The 27,840-nt window shown below is 31.5% G+C and overlaps 1 protein-coding gene across 3 annotated transcripts; it reads right to left on the bottom strand.

Annotated features, from left to right (window-relative positions):
- Nucleotides 1-1,264: 1,264 nt before the first annotated feature.
- On the bottom strand, nucleotides 1,265-27,761 carry LOC148624523 (protein O-mannosyl-transferase TMTC4-like). 3 transcript variants are annotated; one of them, XM_088567180.1, is made up of 16 exons: nucleotides 27,645-27,761; nucleotides 19,378-19,734; nucleotides 18,296-18,509; nucleotides 17,970-18,057; nucleotides 16,263-16,378; nucleotides 14,585-14,692; nucleotides 13,841-14,005; nucleotides 11,499-11,701; nucleotides 11,019-11,193; nucleotides 10,638-10,766; nucleotides 9,787-9,866; nucleotides 8,909-9,016; nucleotides 8,405-8,546; nucleotides 6,707-6,821; nucleotides 6,333-6,512; nucleotides 1,265-3,714 (listed from the first exon to the last, which is right to left on the bottom strand). In XM_088567180.1, exons 2-16 carry the CDS (start codon nucleotides 19,719-19,721, stop codon nucleotides 3,575-3,577), a joined length of 2,307 nt encoding a protein of 768 aa, XP_088423306.1. In that variant the 5' UTR covers nucleotides 19,722-19,734; nucleotides 27,645-27,761; the 3' UTR covers nucleotides 1,265-3,574. The 3 variants fall into 3 exon arrangements, with proteins under 3 accessions (XP_088423306.1, XP_088423307.1, XP_088423308.1); XM_088567181.1 differs by having other exon boundaries at nucleotides 27,695-27,761; XM_088567182.1 differs by lacking the exon at nucleotides 27,645-27,761 and adding an exon at nucleotides 22,590-22,655.
- Nucleotides 27,762-27,840: the final 79 nt, after the last annotated feature.

Below are 27,840 nucleotides of genomic sequence, written 5' to 3'. Positions count from 1 at the left end.
ATTGATCAGGTTACAGGAAATAACTTGGTATAAGGCAGTTTTCACTTATAAGCCATAAAACATCCCTTATACTAGTAATTCAATTTCTGGTGGATTCAAATCCCAAATATCACAATTAGTTATCAAAACGTTATTTTATTTGTGATTATTTGAATCATGGAGTGCAGACTGATGAACATTGATGACTTCACAGCACTAAAGCAAGTTAAACAAAATAATTAAAAAATAACCAACCAATCAGAAAGCTGGTTACAAATCAAATTAAATTAACTACCAGTCCATATAAAATTCAGACATTGCAAATGGTATAGGTGATTCATGGTTTACAAACAAGGAACAAACAATGCTTTTTCAGTCTTTATAACAAAAATGTCAGAGAAAACCACCTCACAGGGATAAAAAATGCATGGTACATTTTTATATCAGGATAGTCATTTGATTTACAGATCTGTATTTTTTCAGAAAACGTACATTCATCTCGTACTTAAATCAACCCAAATCAAAAACAATAACTCTTACATAACTTAATACCAATATAGTACAAAAGGCGAGAGACAAACTAAGACTTATTACTCTAAACGGGGAAATTTTCAAGAGGTATAAGTTTTCGCTAAAATCGCAAGGTTTTGGGAATCTCAAAAATAAAAGCTTGCAATATTTTACTTATAATATCCATTCCATAATGTCAAAAGATGCAAAAGATAAAGACAGCAAAAATTAAACACCTGAATTTGGCATCAACAAAAAAATACCTGCTATATGGTATGTGGACGGTAACTGTTTCAGAATTAGAAATAAAAGTGAATTTGGTAGGTTTTTGACAAACCACCTCCTGAATTATTATTTTCAAAGACTGCCACTAAATAGTGAAAATGGCAGTTTGAAGAGTAATGTGATATAACTCGAATAACTTGCACTTATAAAGATTAGTGTCAGTAGGTCAAGATTTCTGTGTAACTGAAGTAAAATTATCAGGTTTTTGGTGATGGTGGTAGATTAAATCATATACAGTGTGGTTCACACCCATTTAATTATATATGCAAGTAAAAGGTCATTTTGTATTTAATATCCCAACGTATATAGTAACCATGTTAATGATATAACACTGGGCCTTTTTATGCTTATTCTGGCAATGTTAGAGATTACATGCTGTTTTTAGATTGATCAATTTTAATGGGTAAATTATTTAAGAATGATACATGTATATTAACAATAGCATCATACATTCACTTAGTCTATGGAATGCCATCTTATGAACTTGAAGTTGTATTTGGAATTGGTAATTTTATTTCTTCAATCATTATAACTACAACAAAGCAAACAAAATATCTATAAACAATACTGCACTTTAAAAGCTTTCATATTGATAGATTTTCTTAGAATGAATACATTACATATACATTACATTTTGAGGGACTACATAAATGGAATGAGGTGTCCATCACCAATGAATTCAATGAGACAATTAATGTATGAACAAAATGACAGACATAACTAAGATCATACTTAGAAAATAGTTTCTACAACAATCAAAAAATATTTATAAACTGCTTTAAAAAAGGTCTATATATATATTTATATGTTTAATACAAATACAATAAAAACAGCACAACCTTCAAAATAATATTACTTTATGGATATAAGTGCACAATTTTTTCTGGAATGTATAGATTAAGTACTTGAAGTAAAATGATAAAAGCACTTCATAAAAAAAATTTAACAAGACAAAATATTTAAAAAAAACAAGACATTTTAAATATCAGGAAATAGAATGTAAGAATGCTGGCTTAATGGCTGAATATCAAAACAAGAGGCTTCCAGGAGCCTGAATCTCTCACCCGGTTGAATTTTGCCTTTCAAAGATAATAAATTTGACAAGAAGTTGTCCAACAATTTTGACTCAAGAAGTCTTTGGTAGGACTTATCATAAAGAACATTTCACTATCTGAAAGTTTCTTTCTATCTATATAGTTATCAAGATATTGGCTGAAACTGTAAACAAGAGGCTCACAAGAGCCTGAAGTGGTTAAAGTTTGTCTTTCAAGGGCAATAAATTTAACAAGCAGTTGTCCAACAATTTTGACTCAAGAAGACTTTGGTAGGACTATCAAAAGGATCATTTCAGGGATAGAAAGTTTCTTTCTATGTATTATAGTTTTCAAGATATTGGCTGAAAACTGTAAAAATTCATCTTTCAAGGGCAATAACTCTTACAAGGAGTCACCTGAAAACTTAGATCCCTGGACTTTTGAAGACCTTATATTAAGGGTCATTTCAGCTATAGAAATAATTTTGCTAAACCTAACTGTTTTGGAGACGAAACTACTGTCTGACCACTTTGTTCTATTTTTAGTAATGACGGCCATGTTTTTGACGGAACAAAAATACCCACATCAGTTATATGCATGATACCCCAAGGAACATTCACACCAGGTTTGGTTCCAATTTGTCAAGAAGTGTCAGAGAAGAAGATTTTTTAAAGAAATAACATAAATAGCCAAAAACGTCGAAAAAGGGCAGTAACTCCAACGTAGCTTAACAAATTAAAATGAAAATTTGACCACAGATAGATCTCATCATGTTGAACAATTTTACCCAATGTCAGAATTTGGCTAAATCTAACAGTTTTAGAGATTTATGCGAAAAACTGTCTATTTTTAGTAACGGCGGCCATGTTTTTCAACGGATCAAAAATCCCCATATCAGTTCTATGCATGATACCCCAAGGAACATTCATACCAAGTTTGGTATCAATTGGTCAAGTAGTGTCAGAGGAGAAGATTTTTGAAAAATTGTTAGCAACGGACAACGATGACGGACAATGATGACGGACACCAAGTGATGGCAATAGCTCACATGGCCTTTGGCCAGGTGAGCTAAAAACAAACATCATTTTTCCCCTTTCATGGGCAATAACTCTTGCAAGGTGTCATCTGACAACTTTTATCCCTGGAGACTTTTGCAAGCCTTATAATAAGGATCATTTTAGCAATTTTAATAACAGCGGCCATGTTTTGCGACAGATCAAAAATCCCCACCCTAATTCTATGCAGGATACCCCATAGAACATTCATACCAAGTTTGGTTCCCATTGGTCATGTAATGTCAGAGAGAAAATTTTTGAAAGAAATAACATCAAAAATAGAAAAAAAAATGTATAAAAAGGCCAATAATTCCATGGCTTAATGGATTAAAACAAAAATTTGACCACAGATAGAACTAATCATGCTGCAGACTTATTGTTATTCTCCATGTCAGAATTTAACTAAACCTAACAGTTTTGGAGATATAAGCGAAAAACTACTGTCTGACCCCTTTGTTCTATTTTTAGTAACAGCGGCCATGTTTTTCAACGGATCAAAAATCCCCACATCAGTTCTATGCAGGATACCCTAAGAAACATTCATACCAAGTTTGGTTCCAATTGGTCAAGTAGTGTCAGAGGAGAAGAGTTTTGAAAAATTGGTAACGACAGACGATGACGACGAAATCAGAAGCCAAGTGAGCTAATAATAAGTATATTAAAAAATGAGCTCTAATTTTAAGGTTCAAAAATGTATCACGAATATTTCATTTACTGTCCTGTCTTGCCTATCTTCCTACGAAGCATATTTAAGTTGTCCCTGGTGGTGGTCAGTGATGAATCCAACTGTAATGCTTTACTGTAAGCCTTGATGGAAGAATCATATCTACCCCATCTATGGTACAAAACTCCTGCATTATAGAGAGCCAACATCAATCACACTGTCTTCATCAAGCCCAAATCAATTTAGAGCTGCGCTTTAAGCACATGATACACCCATTGCCCTTTTAATTTGTCCTTATGCTTTTAATGAATTTATATGATCAACTAGAAATACTGCGAGCCTGTCAAATACCATCCCCAAAAAACAAAATTAAATAAAAAATGCACAAAAAATTTTGCATTATCAAGGCTACCTCAAGTTTAACTAAGTATGTTGACTTGATTTTTCACCCATACGTTTCCATCTTGTTCAAAACACACTTTTCTGACAAGGTTACCAAGTACCTTTTATATTTACTAAGGGATATACATTTATAAAAATTGGAAGGGAGCTTACTACAATAAATATGAACAATTCAGCAAAGTTTTATAAAAGTTAGTGAAAGTGTTTTTGAGTTATTGTGTAAATAACTTGAAAATCCTCCTTTTTTTAAGTATAAAAATTCATTACACGGGAATGAAAATCTGAAATTTATAAAAAATCAAAAGGAAGCTAATGTCAATAGATATAGACAATTCACCAAAATTTCATAAAAGTAGGTGAAAGTGTTTTTGAGTTATTTAAGTGTTGACGACGGACATGCAGAGGGACGGATAATGGTATACCATAATATGTCCCGTCTTAGAGATGTCTTATCAATAGCTATGTCACTTCTCTAAGTTTGATTTTGCCCAAGGTCCTAGCAGACTTAGGACTACTTTTCTGTGGACCAAGTTGTCCCATATTTTTGCAAAATCTGAACTACTGGGCCATTTTCACTACACTTTTGTTTAATGAGAAAGGCTGAGCAGTTCTTCTTGGGAAACTGAATCAGACCCTCAATGGTTCAAAGGTTGATTTCATATAGGTTACCATCATGATGACAAAGTCCCTTATAATAATTAGATCAATTTTCTCAAAAATGTTCATTTTTGGAGTGAAAATCTAAATTGTAAGGAACATAACAAAGGATGTCCATTTCACCTAAAAACTACTGTAAACATATTAATTTTCGTGGCAGCTAATTTTTGCGCTTCTGAAGAGTCAACACGTTCACAGGTATTAATTTTCGCCGTTTTTAAGGTTGAAGAAATAAACTTTGTCAATAGTCTCGGCAGTGTTTGATTCCTCTTTTGATCAGTTATTTTACTGTTAATATTTAAATAAATTAATGACAGCCGTTATTACGACATTAACAAATGGACAAGTCCACATATATAGTTTCCTATGGTCATTTTAATCCAACAGTGTATTCTTATGTAAAACTAAAAATAACTCACTTTATTGCCCAAGCCGTAGCTAATTATAGGGATTAACTTTTGACACTTTAATTGCATGTTTACAGATAAATTTTTTATTGACAGTTCTCAGCATGTGTATTTAAGGGTAATCTTATATCGGTGATTACTTGTAGTGTGTGTTTGACACTTACATTTTGTTCTTGTGAATAGAATGTTTGCACAGTTTTGATTTCTATTCTTTGATGTGACAGGTACTCTAAGGCCATTGATACAAATCATTATATAAATAAGATCATGAATTTAGAAATTATAACCCACATGCTTTTATGGTATACCTTTTTATGACAGACTTAGTATTAATTCCTACCTGATTGCATTGAATGATACAACCCTTACACAAAACAAAGTTTCTATTCAAAATCGTGGAAACCATGATTATAATGGTCAAAAGACTTGGTAAGGTGAATATATTTTCACGGGTACTAATTTTCAGGTTTTTGAAGCAACTGTGAAAATAGCAAAAATTAATATATTTACAGTAACTTATATTTATAATCTTAACATTTCTCTAAAGACCACTCATTATTATTTTTCAAAAAAAAAAGAAAGTACTGCATAACAGGGCACAAAGGACAAACTCTTAACACATGGGGCAAGTAGGGACTTATCATCAAGCTGGATGCAGCTCTGAACTTGAATTAAGATTATATGTTTGACACAATATAAGATTTGATAACCCCTTTTTGGCTTTTAATTCCTAAATAGGTCAAATCACAACCTCCAAAATCAATTGCAGCCAGCTGTATGTGGTATGGCACCTTGTGGTACAATTTTAAAGAGATCCATTAACTTAGAGTCAAGTAATTGTCAAGTCATGGTTTTGGGCTTTTCTTTGGCCCCTCATTCCTGTATGGTTAAAGTCACAATCCTGAAAATCAATCATAGTCATCTTTTGGTCATATTGCACCTCATGGTACAGTTTTAAAGAGATCCATTTACTTTTACCCAAGTTATTGTCTGGACATCATGAAAATGCTTCCTTCTGGCTACATTTTCGCCCCAAATTCCTCAGCCATTAGGGCCATAATACCCAGAATTAACCCCAACCTTCCTATTGTTAAATGGAATTTCCAGAAGATCCATTAACTTTTTTGGCACCTTTTGGTCCCTAATTCCAATAAAATAACATCATTTCAATTATTTGAGGTCTTTTGAAAAATGTTTTGTTGATCAAGGACTCATTCAACTGATGGTCTGTAGTATTTTGTCTTTATCAATATATTATGATAATAGCAGCATGTTTCAACAAAATAAGCTAGAGCACATTTTGATGTGTTGATCATAGAATTCAGGTCATGATACTAACCAAGATTAGCATACATCCTTGGATCATTACTCTTCTGTTGTATAGCTTTAAGGAAGTAAGTTTCACTTTCTTGGTATTTATCTTGTTTTCCAAGAATATTAGCAAGGTTTAATAACAGTGATGGATCATTACTATATTGTAATGCTTCTCTTCCATATCTTTCTGCCTCGGATGTATAGCCTATAATATCAGAGAAAATTAATTTATTTCACGGTGAAAAAAGAAAAAGTCATACCATTGAGTTCACTTTATCTTTTAGGGAAAGTTTTGCAAACCAATACACATCTGCACTTTGAGGATGAGATTTTTTTGTCAAAAGTAATCAATTTTCAACAAATACATTAAAAAAACAGTAAAACTTTTTGTCTGAATACCTAAATTGTCCATCAATATAACCATATTTCCCCAGGCATTCACATGGTCTAGTTTCTGTTGAGTAGCATTTCTAAAAGCCTGGATGGCTAAATGGTGTTTCCCCATATCCAGATACTGTAAAAAAAACATTACACCTATGTAGGATCATAAACATGGATTGATACTGAACAACTGATTGGTGACTGATTTATGACTATTTTCATAAGTGTTCAAGTTACATACAGAAGTCATTTGCAAGTCTCTAGGAGCAGTGATAAAATGCTGGACATTGACTAAAAGTTGGGAAAATGTCCTTTGCTAATTTCAGACTTTAAAAATTTGTCAAGTAAATGTATAAATAAAACCATGTGGTTTGTGCACATAATATGGAAGGAAACATTTGTTTGTGAATCAAACTGTTCATCAAGAGTCTATAGATACCAAAAGGCTCCTTCAGGAAGCATTTTATCTCGCAAGTGCAAAATATTGTCAAGTTGACCTTAAAATTGCATCAGTTTTACGTTTATTAATGTTATAGGATATGTTTTTTATTTGTATGTATTAATGCCAGATATCACATCACGGCTATGTCAAAGGAAAAATAGTCTGTGCTCCTTTTCATGTACTTTAAACCACATGCCTATCAAAAGAGCAGAAGAATTTTTCTGGAGTTCGGTTAAATAATATCACATAATCTGTATAAATAAAAATGACCAGTAAAAACAAAAACTCAAGAAAATGATTCAAACTGACTGAAAATTTCTAAGAAGTCTTGGTCATATCATAATACAAAAAATATATAATGACATCATTTAAACTTAACATATTGCCACTGGATGTAGTACAGAGTTAGTGTCATAAGGCAAAAAAAATCACAACTGTTTCTGTTACTTCTGACTCTAATATTATTTTGTGCCCACCCTAAAGTTTTTTTTTGTCATTTTTTGACTGTCAAGCATTATTAAAGTCTGAATGTGTCTACAACACAAACCAGTCAAAAACTTTTAAAAAAAAGTTTTGCCTACTTACCAACCCTAGTCTTTTTAAAACGTGTTAGCTGAAACACAGATTTGTTTTTTTTTTTGTTTGACCTAATTTTAAAAAAATGCATTAGTATAGCCACCTATCAAACATGATAATTACTTAATAAAATGCTTCTCTTGGTGCAGCCTGATATGACCCTGAACTGCCCTATCCACCTTCCAGCCGCAGATGAGATTTTAAATTGCTTGTGTTCAAACATTCCTACACAATTTCATTACAAAAGTGACGTAATGTACAAACTATAGAAAGAAAACACCAAGCATTTTAAAAGAAGATGCATCCCAAGATTTTTTTACTGTTAAGCAATGTTGAAAAATAGACAAAATACCTAGCTCTCACTCAATTTTTAAAGTAAATAATGCACATTTACACTTGGTAACAACAGATCTGACCAAAAATAGAAGAAATCTGACACACAGTTTCATTTACAGGTCTTCTATGGTTGAGAAATTGAGATATGTGAAAAAAGACTACATCTTATGCAAAAATCTTCTATAGTATTCACATCTACACTTCATAACAACATATCCTACCAAATATGAAAAAAAAAAGCTGAAAAGCTGTTTCAGTGGAGCTACATTTACAAGAGTTACAGATGGGCAGATGGACTGACAGACAGGCAGCTACTATAACCATGTTCCTCTGTTGCTTCAAAGAATGAACAAAAAACTTACCATATTGCCAAGGTTATAGTAACAATCTGGATATTTTTTTCTATGCTTTATTGCTGTGTAGTAACTTCTCTCAGCTGAGCTGTTTTTGTGAAGGGCAGCTTGAACAATACCCAGATTCATCCATGCTGCAGCAAAGTCTTCTCTAAAACATAACAAATTCAAATATTGCAATATAAGATTAAATACACATATACATGTATATATTATTATACTATGAGTTGAAATGATCCAGCTAACATATAGCTGCAACTGACAAAATTTTATTTCACATCCTGCTGTAATATCAATGAGTTCAAGCTGTGTCACTTCTGTTAACAAAACAAGTTGATGTTTAACTGAGACCAAATTTGCAATCATTTTACAACTTATAATTTTAGATCAATACCAATTTTCACTTCACTTATTCATTTCTGGGGACAAATAAACATATGTTTGTATTTTGGACAACTATAAAACATAAATGTATAATGCATATAGGTAGGACCATAAAACTCTTGTACTGACCTAATACTGACAGCATTCAATAACAACTGTTCTGCTTCCACAAGTTGTCCTTTCTCTTTTAATATATTCCCCAAGTTATTCATAGCTTGGTCATAATCTTTATTCAATCTGAAAATAAAAATCATACTTTCAATGAAAAACAATTACTTGTGTCATATTTCAAATGTAATTTGTATAATATTTTTTTTTGCATTGCATATGCTGATATGTAATAGTCACCCGTTTTTGCATACTTTGGCCTTGACCCACATTAATAAATTCTCACCTTAAAGTTCACTCCCATACAAAAATACAAAGACGAAGATTCTCTGAAGAACCAAAGTACTATATACAGCAAAGACAATTCAGACATTGCAATATATTAACTTTTCAGTTCAATTTACACTAGAAAAGTTATGTGTCAATATTACATGTTTAACAAGGAAAAAGTTCATCACAATTAATGCAACAAAAAAAAATATGCTGTGAATTATCAATGCAATGAATTATCCATAGCAGTATAAAATAAAATACATGTCATTATCTCAAGCATTATTTCTTAATAGTCAATCAAAAACATGACTTTAATAATATAGACAGACTACTGTTTTACATTGTTTACATAAAACATTCTAATTATAACAATGACTGTTCTGTGTGCTATTTGTTTTAATTTATTCATTCAAACGTATTTTATTTGTATTACAAATCTCCATCACCCCTATGTATGCTATTATGTACAGTGCTCTGTACTGTATCAGCATTAACAATGTGTCAAAATTTATTCTGAATATCTAACAAAAGAACATGACAAAACATAATTAATCTAATTCGATTCTAAATGCAAAAGAAAATTAATGAACCATTACTTTAGTTAACATATTATTTCAAAACCTTACTTTATGGCAAGTCTGTACTTCTCAATGGCAACATCTGTATTCCCAGAATCACCATTTAGTTTGGCAATATTATAATGAACCTGAAACATAAACTGTCAATATTTAATCATACATTTCAAATAAAAAAGCCTTATGAAGAAGTGAAAAGTTCAAATATCCAAATAAGGATAATAATATCTTAAATGTTACAACCCAGTAGCTTTTAAATCAAGTACCTGATGATGACTAAATAAACTGTAGTGTAAATTGAATGATTAATCATCTGTACTACCAGTATTCAAAAATAGTTTTTGCATTAGTAATTGAGCCCAGAAATCAATTTAACAAATAGGATTATAAAGCAGACAGCATGAAATGTGATCAAGGATTTATATATAGCAAGGATTGGAATCTCAGGTAATTTTACATAGTACGATAATAAATATGTTGTGTGGGGTGATATACAGCGAGATAACCCACGATGCATTTGTTGATGCTATAAGAATGTTTATAACTGTAGCTTCCCCTGCTTTTGACATATCAATATTTTATATGACCTAATTTTGACTGTATCGGCGGCAAGTAGCTGTGGCTAGTATACTGAAATCTCGCCACGTGAGATATTGTGACAACTAACGAAATGTGAATCCTTCTATATTTAACTCCTTGTGTTGATGCACTATACTGTAATTATTGACATTTATGCATCTTTGATAACAAGTATTTAGCTGAAAATTCTTTCATAAACAAGGTTAATGAATAGTAGAAAACAATATACGTGGACCAACAGATGGACAAACAGAAAGTCAAGGGCAATGCTAAATACTCAAAAACTTTGCTTGTAGGGGTTATACATACAGCTCTAAAATTACCTTTGCATTTAATGGACACACTTTAGCACCAGAAAGGAACAATGGCATTTCATGCCTCCACTGATAACTTCTATGTACAGATCTAATGATGAATATTACTATCAAATAGTAAATACAATATCTTACTACCTGGAAGACAAATATTATATTAGTTTGACTAAACTAGTTAAAAAAGAAAATAACAAAAACAAAATCCAGACCTCGTTCTGACCTGGATTTTGTTATGAAACAAACAAAGCACAAAAAAAAAATGTCTTAAGCCAGACAGCAATATTTCATATATAGTATGTTAAAAGACAGGCATAAGGTAGATGACAAAGTTACTTCCATTTACACTGTTCAATTTTTATATACATCTCTCTTCATGACAATAAAACATACTTCTCTTCTCTCTTTGTTCTGACAAAGATTACTGACTCCAGTAACTATCAGAATACAGAATCCTATAGAAGGGAGGTAAAGAACCCTCTCGGCAACAACAAATCCTACACGGAAAAATATGTTCATCGCTGGCAGGAATGGTATAATGGTAAATGCTAAAGCCATAGTTACAATTCTGTAAATAGATAACTGGAATAATAATTCTTTGCTTTACATCATCAAGTATCTGAAGAAATAACAAAACATTACAGTATGTATAAACATGATTACAAGTGTGTTCACTAATATTGTGATTCAATGATTACAAGTTAAAGTGATGGTAGAATGTACATGGCTAAAAAGCACTTATTTAGTGTATATATATGCAAATCTTATAATCCGAGATTGCAAAAGATTGAAACCCTAACACAAGCCTTGCTTTGTTAATTATATTTACAGAACCCCTTCTAAGTCCAAATTTTACATCTATAGAGTACTTACTTATTTTGGTGGGAATATGCTCCGCACAGTGATACAAGCAATAATGCTGTCAATACAGTTAAAAACAAAATGACAAAAGGGATTCTCCAATCAGAGAGAGATTCTATCACAGGTATACATCCCATTGACCAATCAAAACACAGCCACCATGGATGGATCAACAACCAGCTATTTATACTATATAAATAATTATAGTTGATAGCCTGAAAAAAATTCAATTTATAGTCAATCTATAAAAATCAATGTGATCTTCCTTTTAAAATTGATAGTATGACAAAAAAATAAAGTAAAGGCGATAATGAAACAAGACATACAGAGGCCAGAAATTCTTGATTTGGGACAGGCGCAAAGAATGTGGCAGAGTTAAAGTACTTTGGTGCGATCACAATCCTCCCCCTTTAAAATCTGGCCACTGTGGAAAAAATATTACACAATTAACACATCTAAAAATCAGTTCAAAAAGGTCTGAATCCCTTGTTACAATGGAAAAAAGAAGCTGAATATAAACGATTTGACAACAATATCTGAACTATATCCCTTACAAATGAGCCTATTTAACGGTTTAATTAACTTATTGGGTGAGTATCAAGCTTTCCGTGCTTTGTGTAGAATATTACCCTAAAACAAAGGGTAACAGATACCCCCATGTATTTATCCTTTACAAGTACATCTGAATTGGAGAGTGAGAAGGATGTCACCATCTAAAAACGGATAGTTGACAATAGAGAATGAAAAATCATCCCTTCTATTGTAAATTTTAGTATTAAGTGTACCATTATCCATATGAATACCAAGATTAAGAAACGAACATTCCTTACTATAAATATTTGCTTAATTCAAAGGCACTTCTACAGGATATATCTTTAATATAAATATTGAAGTCATCATTATTTAGAGCCAAAATATCATCCAAATATCTAAAGGTGTTATTAAATTTTTCTACCAAATGTTGTTTGGAAGGGTCTTTATTTATTCTAGCCATAAATTGTGATTTGTAAGGTTCAGAAAGAGGTCTGCAATAAGTGATGCACAATTATTCCCCAAAGGAATTCCAATAACTTAAGGATAAATGGTTTCCTCAAAGTGTACAAAAATGTTGTCTAACAGGAATTCAATTGCTGTAAGCATATCACATGAAGTCCAATTAACATAGTTTTTATGTTTTTCGTTTGTTAAAAATGATCTAAAAGAATTCAAACAAATATATTCACATCCCAATTTATTAAATGACCATTTGATAGGATATGTGAATTTTTGTTTTATGAGATATGTGGAAGTGTAGTGTATAAAGTTAAAAAAACAAAACTTTGAACAGATTCGAAAGATCCAACATGGGTATTTTATCTATCAAGCACTTCAAGCGAGATTTTAATACTCCAAAAATATTCCACTATTTCCATAAGCTTTGTTACAAAAATTTATAATCAGACTTTTTATGGCATTGAGTGCACTAGTTAGTAAAAAAAGAAGTCTTGTTGTAGGGCATACTTGAAGAGGAAATTAAGCTATATTTATAAGGTGATATGAGAAGTTTGGCGAGCCAGTCCCATGCAATAGGCTCAGCTTGTAAAGAGGTAGTGACAATTTCGTGTTTGTTCACAAATTTACTTTCTGAAAATTTAGTCAGTTGAAATGTTGGTAAATTCATAATTTCTTTTTGTTGAATTTCAATATAAAATTTACAACAAATAATAATAATATTATCTTCATTTTCAATTACTTCAATTTCAAGATATTGGCATATTTTTCTTAAAGTTCACATCTTTGCATAATTCCCTATAATTAAAGACATATTTACGGTTGACTTTTTGTAAACATAGCAAACAGAAGGGAGTTCAGTATTATCAAAATAAGCAGGGATAGTTTCCTTAACTGTATAATCATTTTATATACCAGCAATGTTGATGAAATTAAAGCCTTTATTAATATATTTAAGTTTTAGAAAATGTTGGGGTTTTTTTTGTGAAAACCCACCAAGTTGTCTTTAGAGTATCATTATCAATGTCCTCTCAAAACATAACACATTACAGTGTATTTTGGGCCACCAGATACTTTAGCAATATTATGTAAAATGACATTTTAGAGAAAATTTTAGAGGATATTTTTTTTGATGAAAATGGTTACCTGTAAAAATCTCTACAAATTTTTTCATGGGTTACTTTAATACTTTTAAACAAATGTTAAATTTTACATTTATACAGTAAAAAACATGTATATGTAATGTTTTTATTTACTCTTCCGCTAAAATGACATTGCAATAAAATGTCCTTGGTTGGTATTTTAAACATCATCAGTTTTAATGTTCTAAAAACTTTTCAGAGACATTTAAAGTTATTCCTTACCCTGTAAAATGAGCCATTAACAAACGAGTGTGGATTATCAAAGACTTGGAATGTTGGAGTTGTGGAACCCATCATCCTCCATCTCACAATAAGAATGATGAGTCCTGAGATCAGTAAAAATACATGACGATATGCCAAATAACTCCACCATGGCTTAACAGGCTCCTAGAAAAACAATACAATATGATATATTTCATTTTATTTTTGCAATACTAGCCATATACTACTTTAACTAAAACACTATGTTATAAGAGGGAAAAATCTACACTGGATATCATTAAGTAAAATGACATAGATATCTCACATACTGATGTGTTAGAAACTTAATTTTTGGTCAACATAGACCCATCATAATTTTATGTAAACCGCACTGTACAATTCAAAGGAAATTGAGCCAATTTCAACATAGACCTGCTTGATTTTACATAGACTTGACCCGTAGGTCTCCTGCCAATTTCTTTCATTGATACTGTGAAAGTACTTTAATTCATGGATACTAATTTTCATGGGTTAGGGAAGAAACACAAGTTTGTTGATTCTAGACTTCATGGTTTCGATGTTTTCTGTATACACATCAATGGGAATCTCCATTTTGTTGGGAACCAAATTTCGTGGTTCAGCTTAACCATGAATGATAGCACTTTCTCAGTACATGTAATTATAAACAAATGATATTTGTTACAATTTATAGCTAATATCAGCAGAAGAATATGGCACTTACCAAATAAATTATGTAAAACATACCGGTCTTTTATTAGCATCATGGACTTTATCCCATCTGGGCTTCCTACCAAATACCTCAAGCAAATCAACTCTGCAGATAATAAGTACATCATAGGCACTACAAATACCCTGCAATAAATTGGACATAATAGGCACTACAAATACCCGGCAATAAATTGTACACCATACGCACTACAAATAACTTGCAATAAGTTGTACATCATAGGCATTACAAATACCCTGCAATAAACTGTACATCATAGGCATTACAAATAACCTGCAATAAATTGTACATCACAGGCACTACAAATACCCTGCAGTAAATTGTACATCATAGGCACTACAAATACCCGGCAATAAATTGTACACCATAGGCACTAAAAATACCTGGCAATAAATTGTATATCGTAGGCACTACAAATAACTTGCAATAAGTTGTACATCACAAGCATTACGAATACCCTGCAGGCACTTTAAATACCATGCAGTAAATTAATTATCATAGGAACTACAACTATTCTGCAGTTAACTGTATATCATACACACTACAAATGTCCTGCAATAAATTTTACATCATAGGTACTACAAATAGCTGCAATAAATTTAATATTTGATAGGAGCCATTGATGTTGTTTGCCTTAAATTACCTACAACATAAGACTGCTTCTCCTGATGAAAGTTTCCCAATATGTAAAAATGAAATGCTTCACAGGATGCGGATTAACATGAGGTCACACCCTGAACAGCATGTTGAACTCTGATCACATGGGCAAGTGTAGACACAATGTAAGTTTTAGACACACTTAAACATAAGGATTTACAGTTCAATATGGACACAACAACTGGTTTTGACATAATATTGCAAAAATATTGAAATCTGATTAAAGTGAAAGAATTTCTGCTGTAAGGGTGCACATTAAAAAATTTTGCCCTCGACCCCTATAACTGGAAAACCCTATGAAATATCTTAAGTCTGATAGAAAAATAAAGCAGGGATTTTCATAATAAGGAATCTGGTTAAAAAAAAACTGTATTGGCCAAAATTAGACAAGAAATTAAAAAAGTAGATTGGGGGGGGGAGGGGGCATCGCCCACTTTCGCCAATTACAACTTGAAAATGTTGAGATATCTGAAATCTGAATAATAAATGCAGACAGGCGTCTTTTTGACAATTCTAATTAAAAAAATAATTTTCAAAATTAGACTCTGAAATCATTAAGTAAAAATTTACTAAATGTGTCTTTTGACCCTTTCTGATCACTAGTTCCAAAATAGTTGGGGCCAAAATCAATACCAACCTTTCTTCTGTAGATTGGAATCTTTTATAGAATTTGATAAAAATCAACCTTCTAATATTCAAGTTATTACACAAAAACCAAGTGTTTACTGATGATGACAGCACCATTCCATTATACGACCACAATTTTTGGTGGTAGTATTAAAATGAAGAAAAAGACTTCTGGAGGTTGCCAACTTTTTTTTACCCTGACATAGCTATTTGTTATACTGACTTTCCTTTTGACTATTGCCTAGATTTTATCAGTTCATTTATTTTGTTATTACCCCTCATTTCCTATATCACTGATATGCAGTTGACAAAGGAATAGTGATTTTAAATGTGACATTCCAAGTGTATAAAACATTATATTTATAGTTCTAGTCCTATCAAAGTGAAATTGTTTTATAAGTAATAACTTACTATAACAGTGATTCCCTGTTCTTTACACAGAACAGACATACAACAAAGGAACATACTGGTCATCATCCATAACCATGACACTTTATTGGGTTGATACAATCTACCATCTTCATATCCTGAAATAACAACTAATACATATTGGGTTGATACAACTTTCCATTTTCATAACCTGATATAACAACTGATTCTACACTGGGCTGATCCAATCAATCATCTTTACAACCTGAAATAACAACTGATACTATATTGGACAGGTCAATCTACCATCTTCACATCCTTAAAGAACAACTGGAACTTTACTGGACTGGTACTACATGCATCTACCTGCTTCACATCCCGAAATAACAACTAATGAATATGAGGCTAAACAATTTACATCTTAACATCCTTTTAGAACAACTGGAACTTCATTGGGCCGGTACTACATGTATACATACACTTCAAATCCTGAAATAACAACTGACACTATATTGACTGGTACAATCTACCATCTTCACATCCTGATATAACAAACAAACAATCTTAGATTGAACAATCTACCATCTTCATATTCTGATATAACAACCAAAGCTATCTTTGACTGGCATAATCTACCATCTTCAAATCCTGATATAACAACCAAAGCTATCTTTGACTGGTACAATCTACCATCTTCACATCCTGATATAACAACCAAAGCTATCTTTGACTGGCATAATCTACCATCTTCACATCCTGAATTAACAACTGATACTATTTTGGACTGATCAAATCTACCAAATCTTCATAACCTAAAATGCCCATAAGAAGAATACTGTGAGTAAGCTTAGAAAGATAATATCCCCACTTCAAATTGACCTATATGTTAAAATCTAAAATTGGATTATCTTCACTTGCAGTGACTTGACATTAATCATCTTCCTTCTGCTCATCTGATGTCTAAACTACATAAAAGATTTCATTGAAATCCCTTGGGTAGTTTAGAAGGAATTTTAATTACATGAATCCTTAATTGGATTATCTCCCATTTCAGGTTTTTGACAATACTGGAAAATATCTTTCTTCATGTACATCTATACATGATGCCTACCCTAGTAACCTTTACTTAAAATTTCATCAAAATCTTTCAGCTGAAAAATTCAAGCCTAAATGAAAGTCATCTTCTTTTCCTCCATCTTTCATTGTTTTTGAGATACACATGTATATCTTTATGTTCTACAAAAAGATGTAGCAGCCATGCTTGTTGCTGGATCAACATAATCAACAAATTTTGTCAACCTAATAATGCTGATGACTAAATTTGGTTACAATCCACAGAATGGTTTCAGAGAAGATTTTTTAAAGAAATGTTAATGATGATGAACACAAAGTGATGAAATCGCTCACCTGAACCACATGTTCAGGTGAACTAATAAAAAAACAGGAGATTCCATGGTGTTTCACCCCCTCCCTTTGAATCCCAACAGAAGCTTTACCCTGAACCAATTGAACAGCCCCAAACTCTAACCTAAATTTGGCTTCATCGTTAGATATTTCCAGCAATGCTACTATATGCATAACTGGTATTTTAAGATACCAACTAATATTTGGCATTGTTACAGGGGTGAAAGAGAAATCTAGGTATTACTTTGCATCAAGCTTGAGTAAATTTGCTACCTTTCAAGCTTCTCAATATGCAACTGTACTTAGATTGAACACTGATTTCATTTTGACCACCAAAAAACTTACCATTCAAACATGCTTTTATGTACAATAAAAATGACAGTATGAAAAACAAGGCACACATCAGATCTGCTCTTCCAACAACAGCAGCCACCTATAAAGAGATATTAGAAAAATACATTAATATTCAACTACCAGTAGTCATTAAGATATATTAGAAATAGAGAGCAAAAACAAAAACAAAATAAAATGTGAAATTCTCTTTCCATTTTTCACAAAAAAGCAAAACATCATGTTTCATTAATCAATGAAGAATGGTTCAGGCTAAAATTAGTCAGATCAGTAAATTGTACATCAATCTGACAATTAAAGAATTAACAAAGATGACTTACAGATTCTGTATGCACAGGATGAATGGCAAATAATGCAGTACACAAGAATGATGCTTTAGGACATCCAAAAACATGTCTGCCTTCTTTGATCTCACACCCAGATAACAAAACAGAAAATGCTACCAACATTAGCACAGCAACAATCCCATGAAGAATGATGTTTACTATGTGAAAGCCCATCGGGTAAGGACCTCCTGCTATCATGTAGTTCCATCTACAAAAAGAAAACAATTACGCATTGACAAGAAGTTTAATTGTTTTTTAGTTTTTTTTGTATGACTGTCTCATTGGCAATCATACCACATCTCCTATTTTTACATAATACTTAATTTGCTTGATAAACAAAATACATTTCTTTTTCAGCACAAAATTTCAACAAGTTCAATTATCATACCTTGCAAATTATCTTTAATTTCTCTTACATGTAAAATATTTTCCCCACATGTTACACAAAATTTTTCCATTAACAGATCTAGTAAGAATACCTATCCCCCAATAAACTGAGACACTATGGGCTTTACATCCAAAACATGCTTTCACCTTTATTTTCTAATAATCACAATACAAAATGTATTTTGCTTTCACATGCTATTACATGGAACAATTTAAGCACATCTTAAAACAACAGGTTCTTAAGAGTATGAATCACTCAACACAGCCTTGTATTCTTAAAAACAATCAATAAGATTAAAGCTTATAAAATATTTATGTAGCAAACAGGAAAGTATACAATTGTTATGAAAGTTAGAAAGAAAAAATTACTATTTCAAAACTTACACCATGGCATACCAAAAAAAATATGACATTATGACATGACTGAGAACTTTGGAAAGCAGGGAAAATACAAGTACCAGTACATGTATACAAAAATAATCAAGTGGAAAGAATGAATCAAATCAATACACGATTACAAGTGCTGAATCAGGTACAGATCAACAGAGAGCTTGTTCCACAAACAAGGTAACAAATGTATCTACTTTTAGTTCAAAACGAATTCCAAATTCTTCTACATTTACATGTACTACAATCAACAGATTATTGTGGATTTAGGAATCTTCTGAACTTGCATTTATTGTTGTTACCTAAATGTCAGTACTGTAAGAGGTCTGTAGGATTTGTGGCTGGTTTTAGAGTCAAGTCTCCTTCCCCAGAAGTCATGAACAAACAAATTCTGTAATGGAGATTCTGGTTGCAGGTCTTTGTTTCCAATCACTGCCTCACTGTCATCAAATACAAACTCTCCATCATAGCTGTTGGCAAAACACAAAATGGCAAGGCAAAAAACAACACATGCTGCTTGGCAAAATCCTAACTGTGGAATTGGTATTACATTATCCCAGAATTTAAGTCCTGATGATGGTTGCTTGATAGAGTATCCATTTGATGACCGTTTCGGGCTAATGCCATTTTGTTGGAGTCTGTTCATGACTCACATGATCCTTTAAAACATAACAAAAACATAGTAATTACTTTATAACCAATTTCATGCAACTTCAAGAACACATGATTGTTTTTACATTTGACATCTTTTCTATACTTTCTTTGATCTGAAAGAGCCATAAATAAAGTTAATCATACACATTTTATAAGATATCTCTATTTTCCTCATCATAGAGCTCAAAATTGGACTTGTTGTTTTCACAAATGCTATTTTATCATAAAATGTATTTCATTATCATATATGTTTCCCAACAAGTTTGGCAAGATAAACTTTCATTCCTTAGTAGTATCCACAATGATAACAGACCCTCTTGTGCTAACTGTGGATAGTCAATGAGCATGCTTGGAGCATTTTCCATGACAAAAGTTCTTTTGTTCTACCAAAGTTGAATTGTATATTGGGCATGCTCATAAACTTACCACAAAAAGGTCTATTGATATCCTTTCATGAAAATGCAGGAAGAAAGAATTCAATATTGGTAAAAAAAATCTTGATACTAAAAAATTATAAGTACAAAATTTCATGGCAATGTTCAATCATTATATAGAGCCTCTTAAACTGAACTAAATCTGGGAAATATTTTACTTTTAAACCAGTTGGCAATATCAAGTTTTTAATTCACTTTTTTCCAACGCAGTCAGTATAGTTTTGCTTTTTACCCTTTGACCTTAAGGATGCTCTTCTATGGATGTTTCCCGCTTGGCCAAATACAGCTAACTTAGTGGCGTTCAAAAGAACTATATCGAAATTCTGAAACTGCGTTCGAAAAAAACAATCAAAAATTTGAATTGTGTGCAATGTGTTATTTTCTTGAAAGAAATGTAGAAACTTAAAAAAAAGAACAAATTTTACTGCGTCGGCTATCATTTTTTTTCAGATAGTACTTGTTTTTAAATGTATTCATCCATTTAAATAAACAGCCAAACTAAAGCACTTAATATAATGTCTACAGACTGTCGGATTTCAAAGTCCCATAATCTGAAACAAAAATCAGAAAATATTATTTCTTTCCCACAAGCGAATCCCCAACTGCTGCAAAAAAATAAAATGCAAAAGTCACATAACTATAAACCAGAAGTTCATAAGCATAAAATTTGTTGAATCAAAATGGCAGCACAATATGATTAACTACACAAAGTGACTAATAATCCTATGAAATTCAAATAAAATCCATTGAGTGGCATCCGAGGAATTCATCCACAAAGTGTTCCTAAAGTGTAGTATGTACAAATTCAACAAAGTCCTATAACTCCTGTAAAATTTGTCGAATCAAAATGGCTGTGCAGTATGATCAACTACAAATTGTGATTAACAACCCTATAAGATTTGAACAATATGCATCAAGCGGTTTCAGTTTCAAGGAGTTGTGTTCACTTTAAAAACTTCACAAGACTGATAGACAGACATCAGTATTTCTGTGTAGCGGCAGGGGGAAAATAATAAAATCGCTTTGAGCATTTTGTAGGCATCACACAACAGACAGACAGACAGACAGAAGGGGAGCATATCTAAATGGGTTATTGGAAAGTTTTTATAACTTTGTTATACAATGTACATTTATTTGTTAAAATAATACAATTTAGTGGTTGATTGAACAATAAGTTGTAAATTATGACATCATACTAGATTAGATAAAAGCAATGTGATGTCATTACTGACCATCAATTTTTACACTCAAAACCTAATGTGAAATGGACTACTATGGTAGTATGAATTAGATAAGGCTTTGTTAAAAAACTTTCCAATTTACCTTGCATTCCTCAAAGAGCCTTTACAGGATATTGACTATATTTCCACCCTTTAATCTACACAAAAACTCTCAATTGAAAATGCATTGACTCAAAGTCCAATAATATAATTTGATATGAATAAAAACTTTAATTGTAATAATATTACCTGTATTCCAGGTACATTTAAATTACATGTATTCAGGAAATCCTATTGTATATCATACAAATGACTCTGAACTACATACGCAACAATTTACCATGATATGACTATCATCTATTCAAATAAAGTTATTTTGTAAAGATATAAATTTCTTATTGCAAAAGATGTCAGCATGTATTCAAACAAAATTGACATGTAAATATGTTTTACCTAAAAAATGCCTACAGGAGCCTTAATGAATTAGTTGGGACATAATGTCCTTCATGGGAAATTTATTCAAGGATTCCATGTACCATGAAATGACTGTATTTGAGATAGTTCTAAACAATTTATGTGACAGTCTTAATAGAAGACAACTCCAAGTTTGATACAAAGCTTTATTCAGATGACACAGGACCTCCGGAGAGGGTACAAAACTGAAAGAACAATATGAAAATGAATTACCAAATATACCACAAATGGCAAAGTGTTACCAAAAAATTACAATTATGACACTTAGTGAATACCATAAATTGTAAACCATGAGAAATGCATGTATGTGATCAATCAGTTACCAACTTGTAAAAAATCAATTAAACAACATTATTTCATGTAAACCTATATTTAAAAACAAAAACAATCATATTTCAAGCAATAAATCAAAGTACAATAAAATAGTGAAAATTGTATGCTTAACATTTTGGCAGGAAATGCATTTCATACAAAATTTCGTCGAACAAACTGAGTAGTAAGTATTTAACATTTCGAGAATTTAATAAGGAAAAAGTAGTCTAGGGTAATCAATTAAGTTCATATACATGAATAAAATGCATAATTAATAAAACTTAAGCAGAAAAACAGGGTTTTGGAGATACACACAAAAATACACAAGAATGCAATGGATTCACTAATTAACACAAGAATAAAGAAAGATCGTTTATCCGACGATCAATTAAGCTATTAATAAAAGTAATAAACACTTACTCTGTGGCTATCAAGCACCAAATTAGGAAAATTCTATGAATGAAGTAGAAAAATATTGCAGACGCACATTCACCGGAACTAATAGTCAATACAAAGAAAAACTAATTACAAACCGGTGAGCATGGAACCGAATATTTTCCAGAAGGGAGTCATCACAATTTACTCGTTAAGATTCTTTCTATCTTTTGAAGTTCTCCTGAATAAGTATTATCAAATGAAAATATTAGTAGTTTTATATCATAGCAAAAACTCAAATCAATACATGTACACAGTTTATAATTATACTCTGAGGTCAATCTGGAATCATTATCCCATGGGTCAATTGCCTTCAAATGTAAAAGAGTAAAAAAAGAAAATGATGTAAAAAACAGTAAACAAAACCATGTAGATCTTAATGTGTCATTTCTAATTCTTTAACTATTCATTTGGCTTCTTTTCTATGGGTCTCAACTTTAATTGGGAATTTACTTTTGACCCACTCCCAAAATTACTCCTGCCTGGTAATTGTGATAAAGCCAAAAATACTAAGGAATGCACTATAATGTTATTTTTTTTAATACTTTCTTATGCTTTAATTACCAGCATTTGTCAATAACCTGGTGTCAAAGTGACGTCAAATAAACTTTTATTTAATGCTCACTGACTTGAGTGAAAAAAAATTATGCAAATTAGTTTAACAAATGTATGAGTATGACTTTTTAAACAAAAAATATTCTGATATATAAAAAAAACATTTAGAGTTACAAATTTTTGTACTTTGTAATGCTAATTTCTAATAAAACATTGTTTTAGACAAAGACAAAGTCTCAACTTGACAAAGAGGTCATTGGACTAAACTATAAAGTCAAGGATCTAAATTAATGACAACTAAAAGTTCTCTATCAACTTAAACAGCTAATACCTGTTTGTTTTGTTTCCTTTTTCTTTTTCTTGACTAAATGAAAAAAATAATTAATATTTCCTTGAAAACTCATAGTTCTTGTGTGGTACAGAGTGCAGGATAGCATTTTTAACCAAATTGGCATTTAAGTGTATTAATCATTCATCATAGTAGCTTTTTGAATATCTTCTAACTGAAATGAAAATTCCCAATTTTAGGATAAGACCATTACTGTCACCATACAACTGAAAATGAATCACCTGAACTTAAACAAAAGTGCCCAACATGTCTATTTACAGTGTTTATATGCTAAACATTAACATCATGGTTCATGTTGAGGTAATTATTTCATGGGTATTGTGGCAATTTATAAACTAAATAGATTTGATATAGTTCAAAAGTTTATAACTTTTATACTTTTGAAGGCTGAGATACTATATATAAATGTACTGTACTGTATAGACAGTTTGAACTAGGGTATTATAAAATAAAATTTTAACAGGTGAAATAGAAGAAAATCTGAAATTCTGAAAATTCACTTTTTTCTATCATATAATATTTGTAACCCCAAAATGAAAAAACTAAACACTGAAGTTGAGCAGATACGTAGGATACATCATTGTCTTAATTATAAATGCCCGATATACTGTGGAAGTACTATAGTTCGTGGAGTACCGATTTTTGTGTTTTCGTGGGAAAGCCAAACCACAAAATTTGGTTCCTAACGAAAAGAAGATTTCCATTGATGAGTACACTGCAAACCTCAAAACCACGAATTCAAGAATCCTTAAACTAGTGTTTCTTCCCTAATCCACAAAAATTGATGTACACTAATTAAAGTACTTTCACAGTATAAGTTTAACAGTGACTGTATATTTTGTTTGATACTAAGACCTGTTTTCTAAGGGTAAGGGTAATATTAATTTTTTGGGGGAAAATTCTTCCAGGCAAATTAATTTTAAACTTTTTCATGCTTTTATGATGTAGGAAATTAAATTATCTATCGAATAATAACAAATTTGAGATGTTTACATCGAGCAATAACTTGTCGAGTTGAATTAATGCAAATTTTTTTATGGACAATTCGAAAATCTCATTTTTAGCATTATTTAATAAATTCTATGAAAATCAAAAGAACCCTGAAAGTATCAATTCTGAGAATTTTAAACAGAAAATACTAAATAAGCCACTTTTTACTGAGGCAATAATACTATAGGGATTTTGACACTGGAAAATATGTCAATTCAAGCAATTTTTCTGTAGGGTAGGTATATGAACATGGATTTTGAATTTAAAAATGCATTACCTCAACTTTCTTGATACCAATGGAAAGCTTACACATTGGCTACATGATGCTACCTATATATATTTAGCTTCTTCATATGTGATGAAGGGTTTTAACATAAAATTTGGTTTGATAGCCCACAGCTTTAATTTCCATAGCCTATATGTGTAGTTCTTAACAATCAAAGAAATTATAGTAGCACACACCAAAATTTTGGGGCCATGGCAAGTGAGCCCCTGCTAATTTCAAACCCCGTAATGTCCAATGATGACTTACATGTGCATGTAGACAGTCAAACAATTGAGTAACCAAAATTTTGATTTTTTATCCAGTGGGGTACAAACATAGGCATGCTTGCTCTTAAATGTACAGAAATTTGTCTAAAAATTCAACATATTGACACTTGCGAAATTTTCGTCCCAGTAAAACACTACATTGTGATCCATTGAAGTTTCAGAAATTGTAAAAAATGCAGGCAAAACAAAATGTTTAAAAGATGTATATATTATTTATTTGGAACTACTCTGACATTTTCTAAAAAGCTACTTCCGGTTGGAAGAATCTCGATAAAACCCTGCAATAAATGCCAAACAAATATTTGGAATGTCTTTTGACGTCTCCAATTGATGAAAAATTCCTAAATAACAAACTTAGCAAAATGACATGAAGGTTTTGCCTTCCTTGTATTACTGAAAAAGAATATTCTTTAACAAACTGATTCGGAAATTGAAGGTACAAGGGCTTTAAGGGAACCTGAAAATCATCATGCATCTGAAGCCTGAAAAAACTTGGTTTGTTTCCATTTTGGGACACAAGCGTAGCAAACACAAAATTTTTCAGCCGAATTTTGAAATATTCTATAAGATTCCGGTTTTAAAAATAGTTTCTGCTCCGTTCCATTCCAAAAGTAACAAGCTACACCTACTCTCTATTACGGTTCAAAATGTCAACAATACAGGGTCTCTCATGGGAAATGATCAAAACTTCCATAAAAAATGTGATTTTTGTAGCAAATTAGATATCAGCATACAGGAAAATTATTCTGGAATCAAACTAGGTAGGTGTGACATGCACAATTTCAACTTGAAAGTTGTTACAAGTGGTTGAAGGGCGGTACTCCGTGGTACCACTGAATCTCCAACTTTTTGTATGGCACATCGTCGGACCCCAAACAGACATATCAATATCCAAATAAAAAAGAGGAGGGTTGCAGGGTCAGATTGAGATTCGTACTATGACAACTCCAAATAATTTTGCCTCTTGGGAGGCTAATTTTTATTTTGCTTGGTCACCTCCATGATGCATAAACTTCACATTTTTTTTTTAAATGGTTCAGCGAATGTCATGATTATCTGTACTACTCTTTGACCAGTATGGCAGTATACTGGGGTACCCCCATTCTGTTGGTCAAAATAATATTCTTTCAATCGAGTTACCGATTTAACCAGACGGCGCTAATATTATTCATAAAAAGAAAATTCAGACATTCTACTTTCCGCTTCTGTAAATTATGTTATGTGCATGTCTTTATTTAATTATTACACCAGTGACTGAAAATCGAATGTCAATCATCCACCATTATTGTTGTTATACCCCATATCCGTGCATTTCCGGTTCAGAGAATAAACTAGTATGGGGAGCCATATGGGATACAATAAATTTCAACTACACAAATAGAAATATGCTAGTATTGGATTTATTAAAAAAAAATATATGGTACTGGACAAAAATAACTTTATAGAATATATTTTTAGTCTATTTATAGAGAAATATTTATATGTGAGAATTTAAACACTTCATTATTTAAGGCATATTATTTCAAAATGATGTTGATCTTATTTCAATTCATATTCAAATAATCATTTTAATGAAATTGATTAAGAATTGAAATCATTTAGAATATTTTAGATTGATATACTAGGTGATCTCAATCATTAGATTATTGAAACTTGCTAATTTTTAATTGATAAATATTTAAATATTCTTATATAAATATTTCATATACTATTTTTGTGCAACTTATTTTTCATTTGATATAATTCTAACTTAGAAAATTAAATCATTTATACATTTGAAGAACTATAATAAAATCAACAGCAGCCAAAAAATAAAAATAAATCAATAAAAAAAATTGTTAAACAAAAAATAATATTCATTCTGTACTGCATTGAAGGCAGATTTCTAAACATTAGGGTGATACTGCTTTCTTCTTCTTTTTTGTTTATATCTGTAAATAAAAAAATATCTCAAATTAGCTTAAATTTGTTAATTGTGAAAATTTTCTAGTGTTAAATACTGCATAACTATTAATTTCCATTGAATTTTTCTAAGCAGAATGTTTTAAAGATGAGGGAAAATATGCAATTAGTCAAATCCTCAGAAAATGTTCATTTTTTGTTAATCTGGCTTTCTATAGTTAATTTGTATGACACAGGACGTATTTTGGTCACGTAATTGTTGTTTGGGAAGATTTGTAAATGGCAGACGATAAATTAATATCGATTGATTGGTTTCATGCGTATTTTCTACATTTCTAAAAGGATTAAATAATATGGCATACAAAGGTTTTGAAAAAGTTGGACATACTCTATGTTGAGCTTAAAACTTGAAAATTACCTGGAATACCGGCAATCTGATCATTCTTGTTGTTTTCATGAAACAGACCTCGTTCATTATCGACAACCTCTGACCTCTGACCCAAGTACGTGCAATCAGTTCTGTACAAATAGGGATATTAATAATACATCGGAATGAGGGTACAGCAGTATACCATACGCCAGTATTGGCAGTAATCAGTCATCCCACAAAAAAAAAAATATGTGTACGGACGGCTACAGCGCAATACTATTATACGATCGCAAACTTTTCGTGTTCCTACAAAATTTAAGACCTTGCTTGCCCCAGTACTTGTTGTGAAAAAAGTTTTAGGACACTGAATACCTGAAGTATTTCATCAACCAAAACACGTCGCTTACACCGTCATTTAATGCCGCTTGTAACAATGAGGTGAAAAGTTAAACGTTAAATAACGAATCCGGGTTGTTTCGCCCTAATTCAAGTTCGCACCTGAGTGGTTTCGCCCTTCT

Source organism: Perna viridis, chromosome 2, assembly GCF_037379345.1.
Source record: "Perna viridis isolate PV_CMFRI_1.1 ecotype Kerala chromosome 2, ASM3737934v1, whole genome shotgun sequence".
Lineage (NCBI taxonomy): Eukaryota > Metazoa > Mollusca > Bivalvia > Mytilida > Mytilidae > Perna > Perna viridis.
Note: the sequence above shows the minus strand (reverse complement) of the source record. Positions and strands in the feature narration are given on the sequence as shown.

What these genes read in the sequence shown, in the direction of transcription:
- LOC148624523 (XM_088567180.1), bottom strand. Translation starts at nt 19,721, where the DNA reads ATGAACAGACTCCAACAAAATGGCATTAGCCCGAAACGGTCATCAAAT. An exon ending in GCATATTCCCACCAAAATAA is followed by an intron (nt 11,194 to 11,498) that starts GTAAGTACTCTA and finishes ATCTATTTACAG; the next exon opens with AATTGTAACTATGGCTTTAG. An exon ending in TTGAATGCTGTCAGTATTAG is followed by an intron (nt 8,547 to 8,908) that starts GTCAGTACAAGA and finishes GTTATGTTTTAG; the next exon opens with AGAAGACTTTGCTGCAGCAT.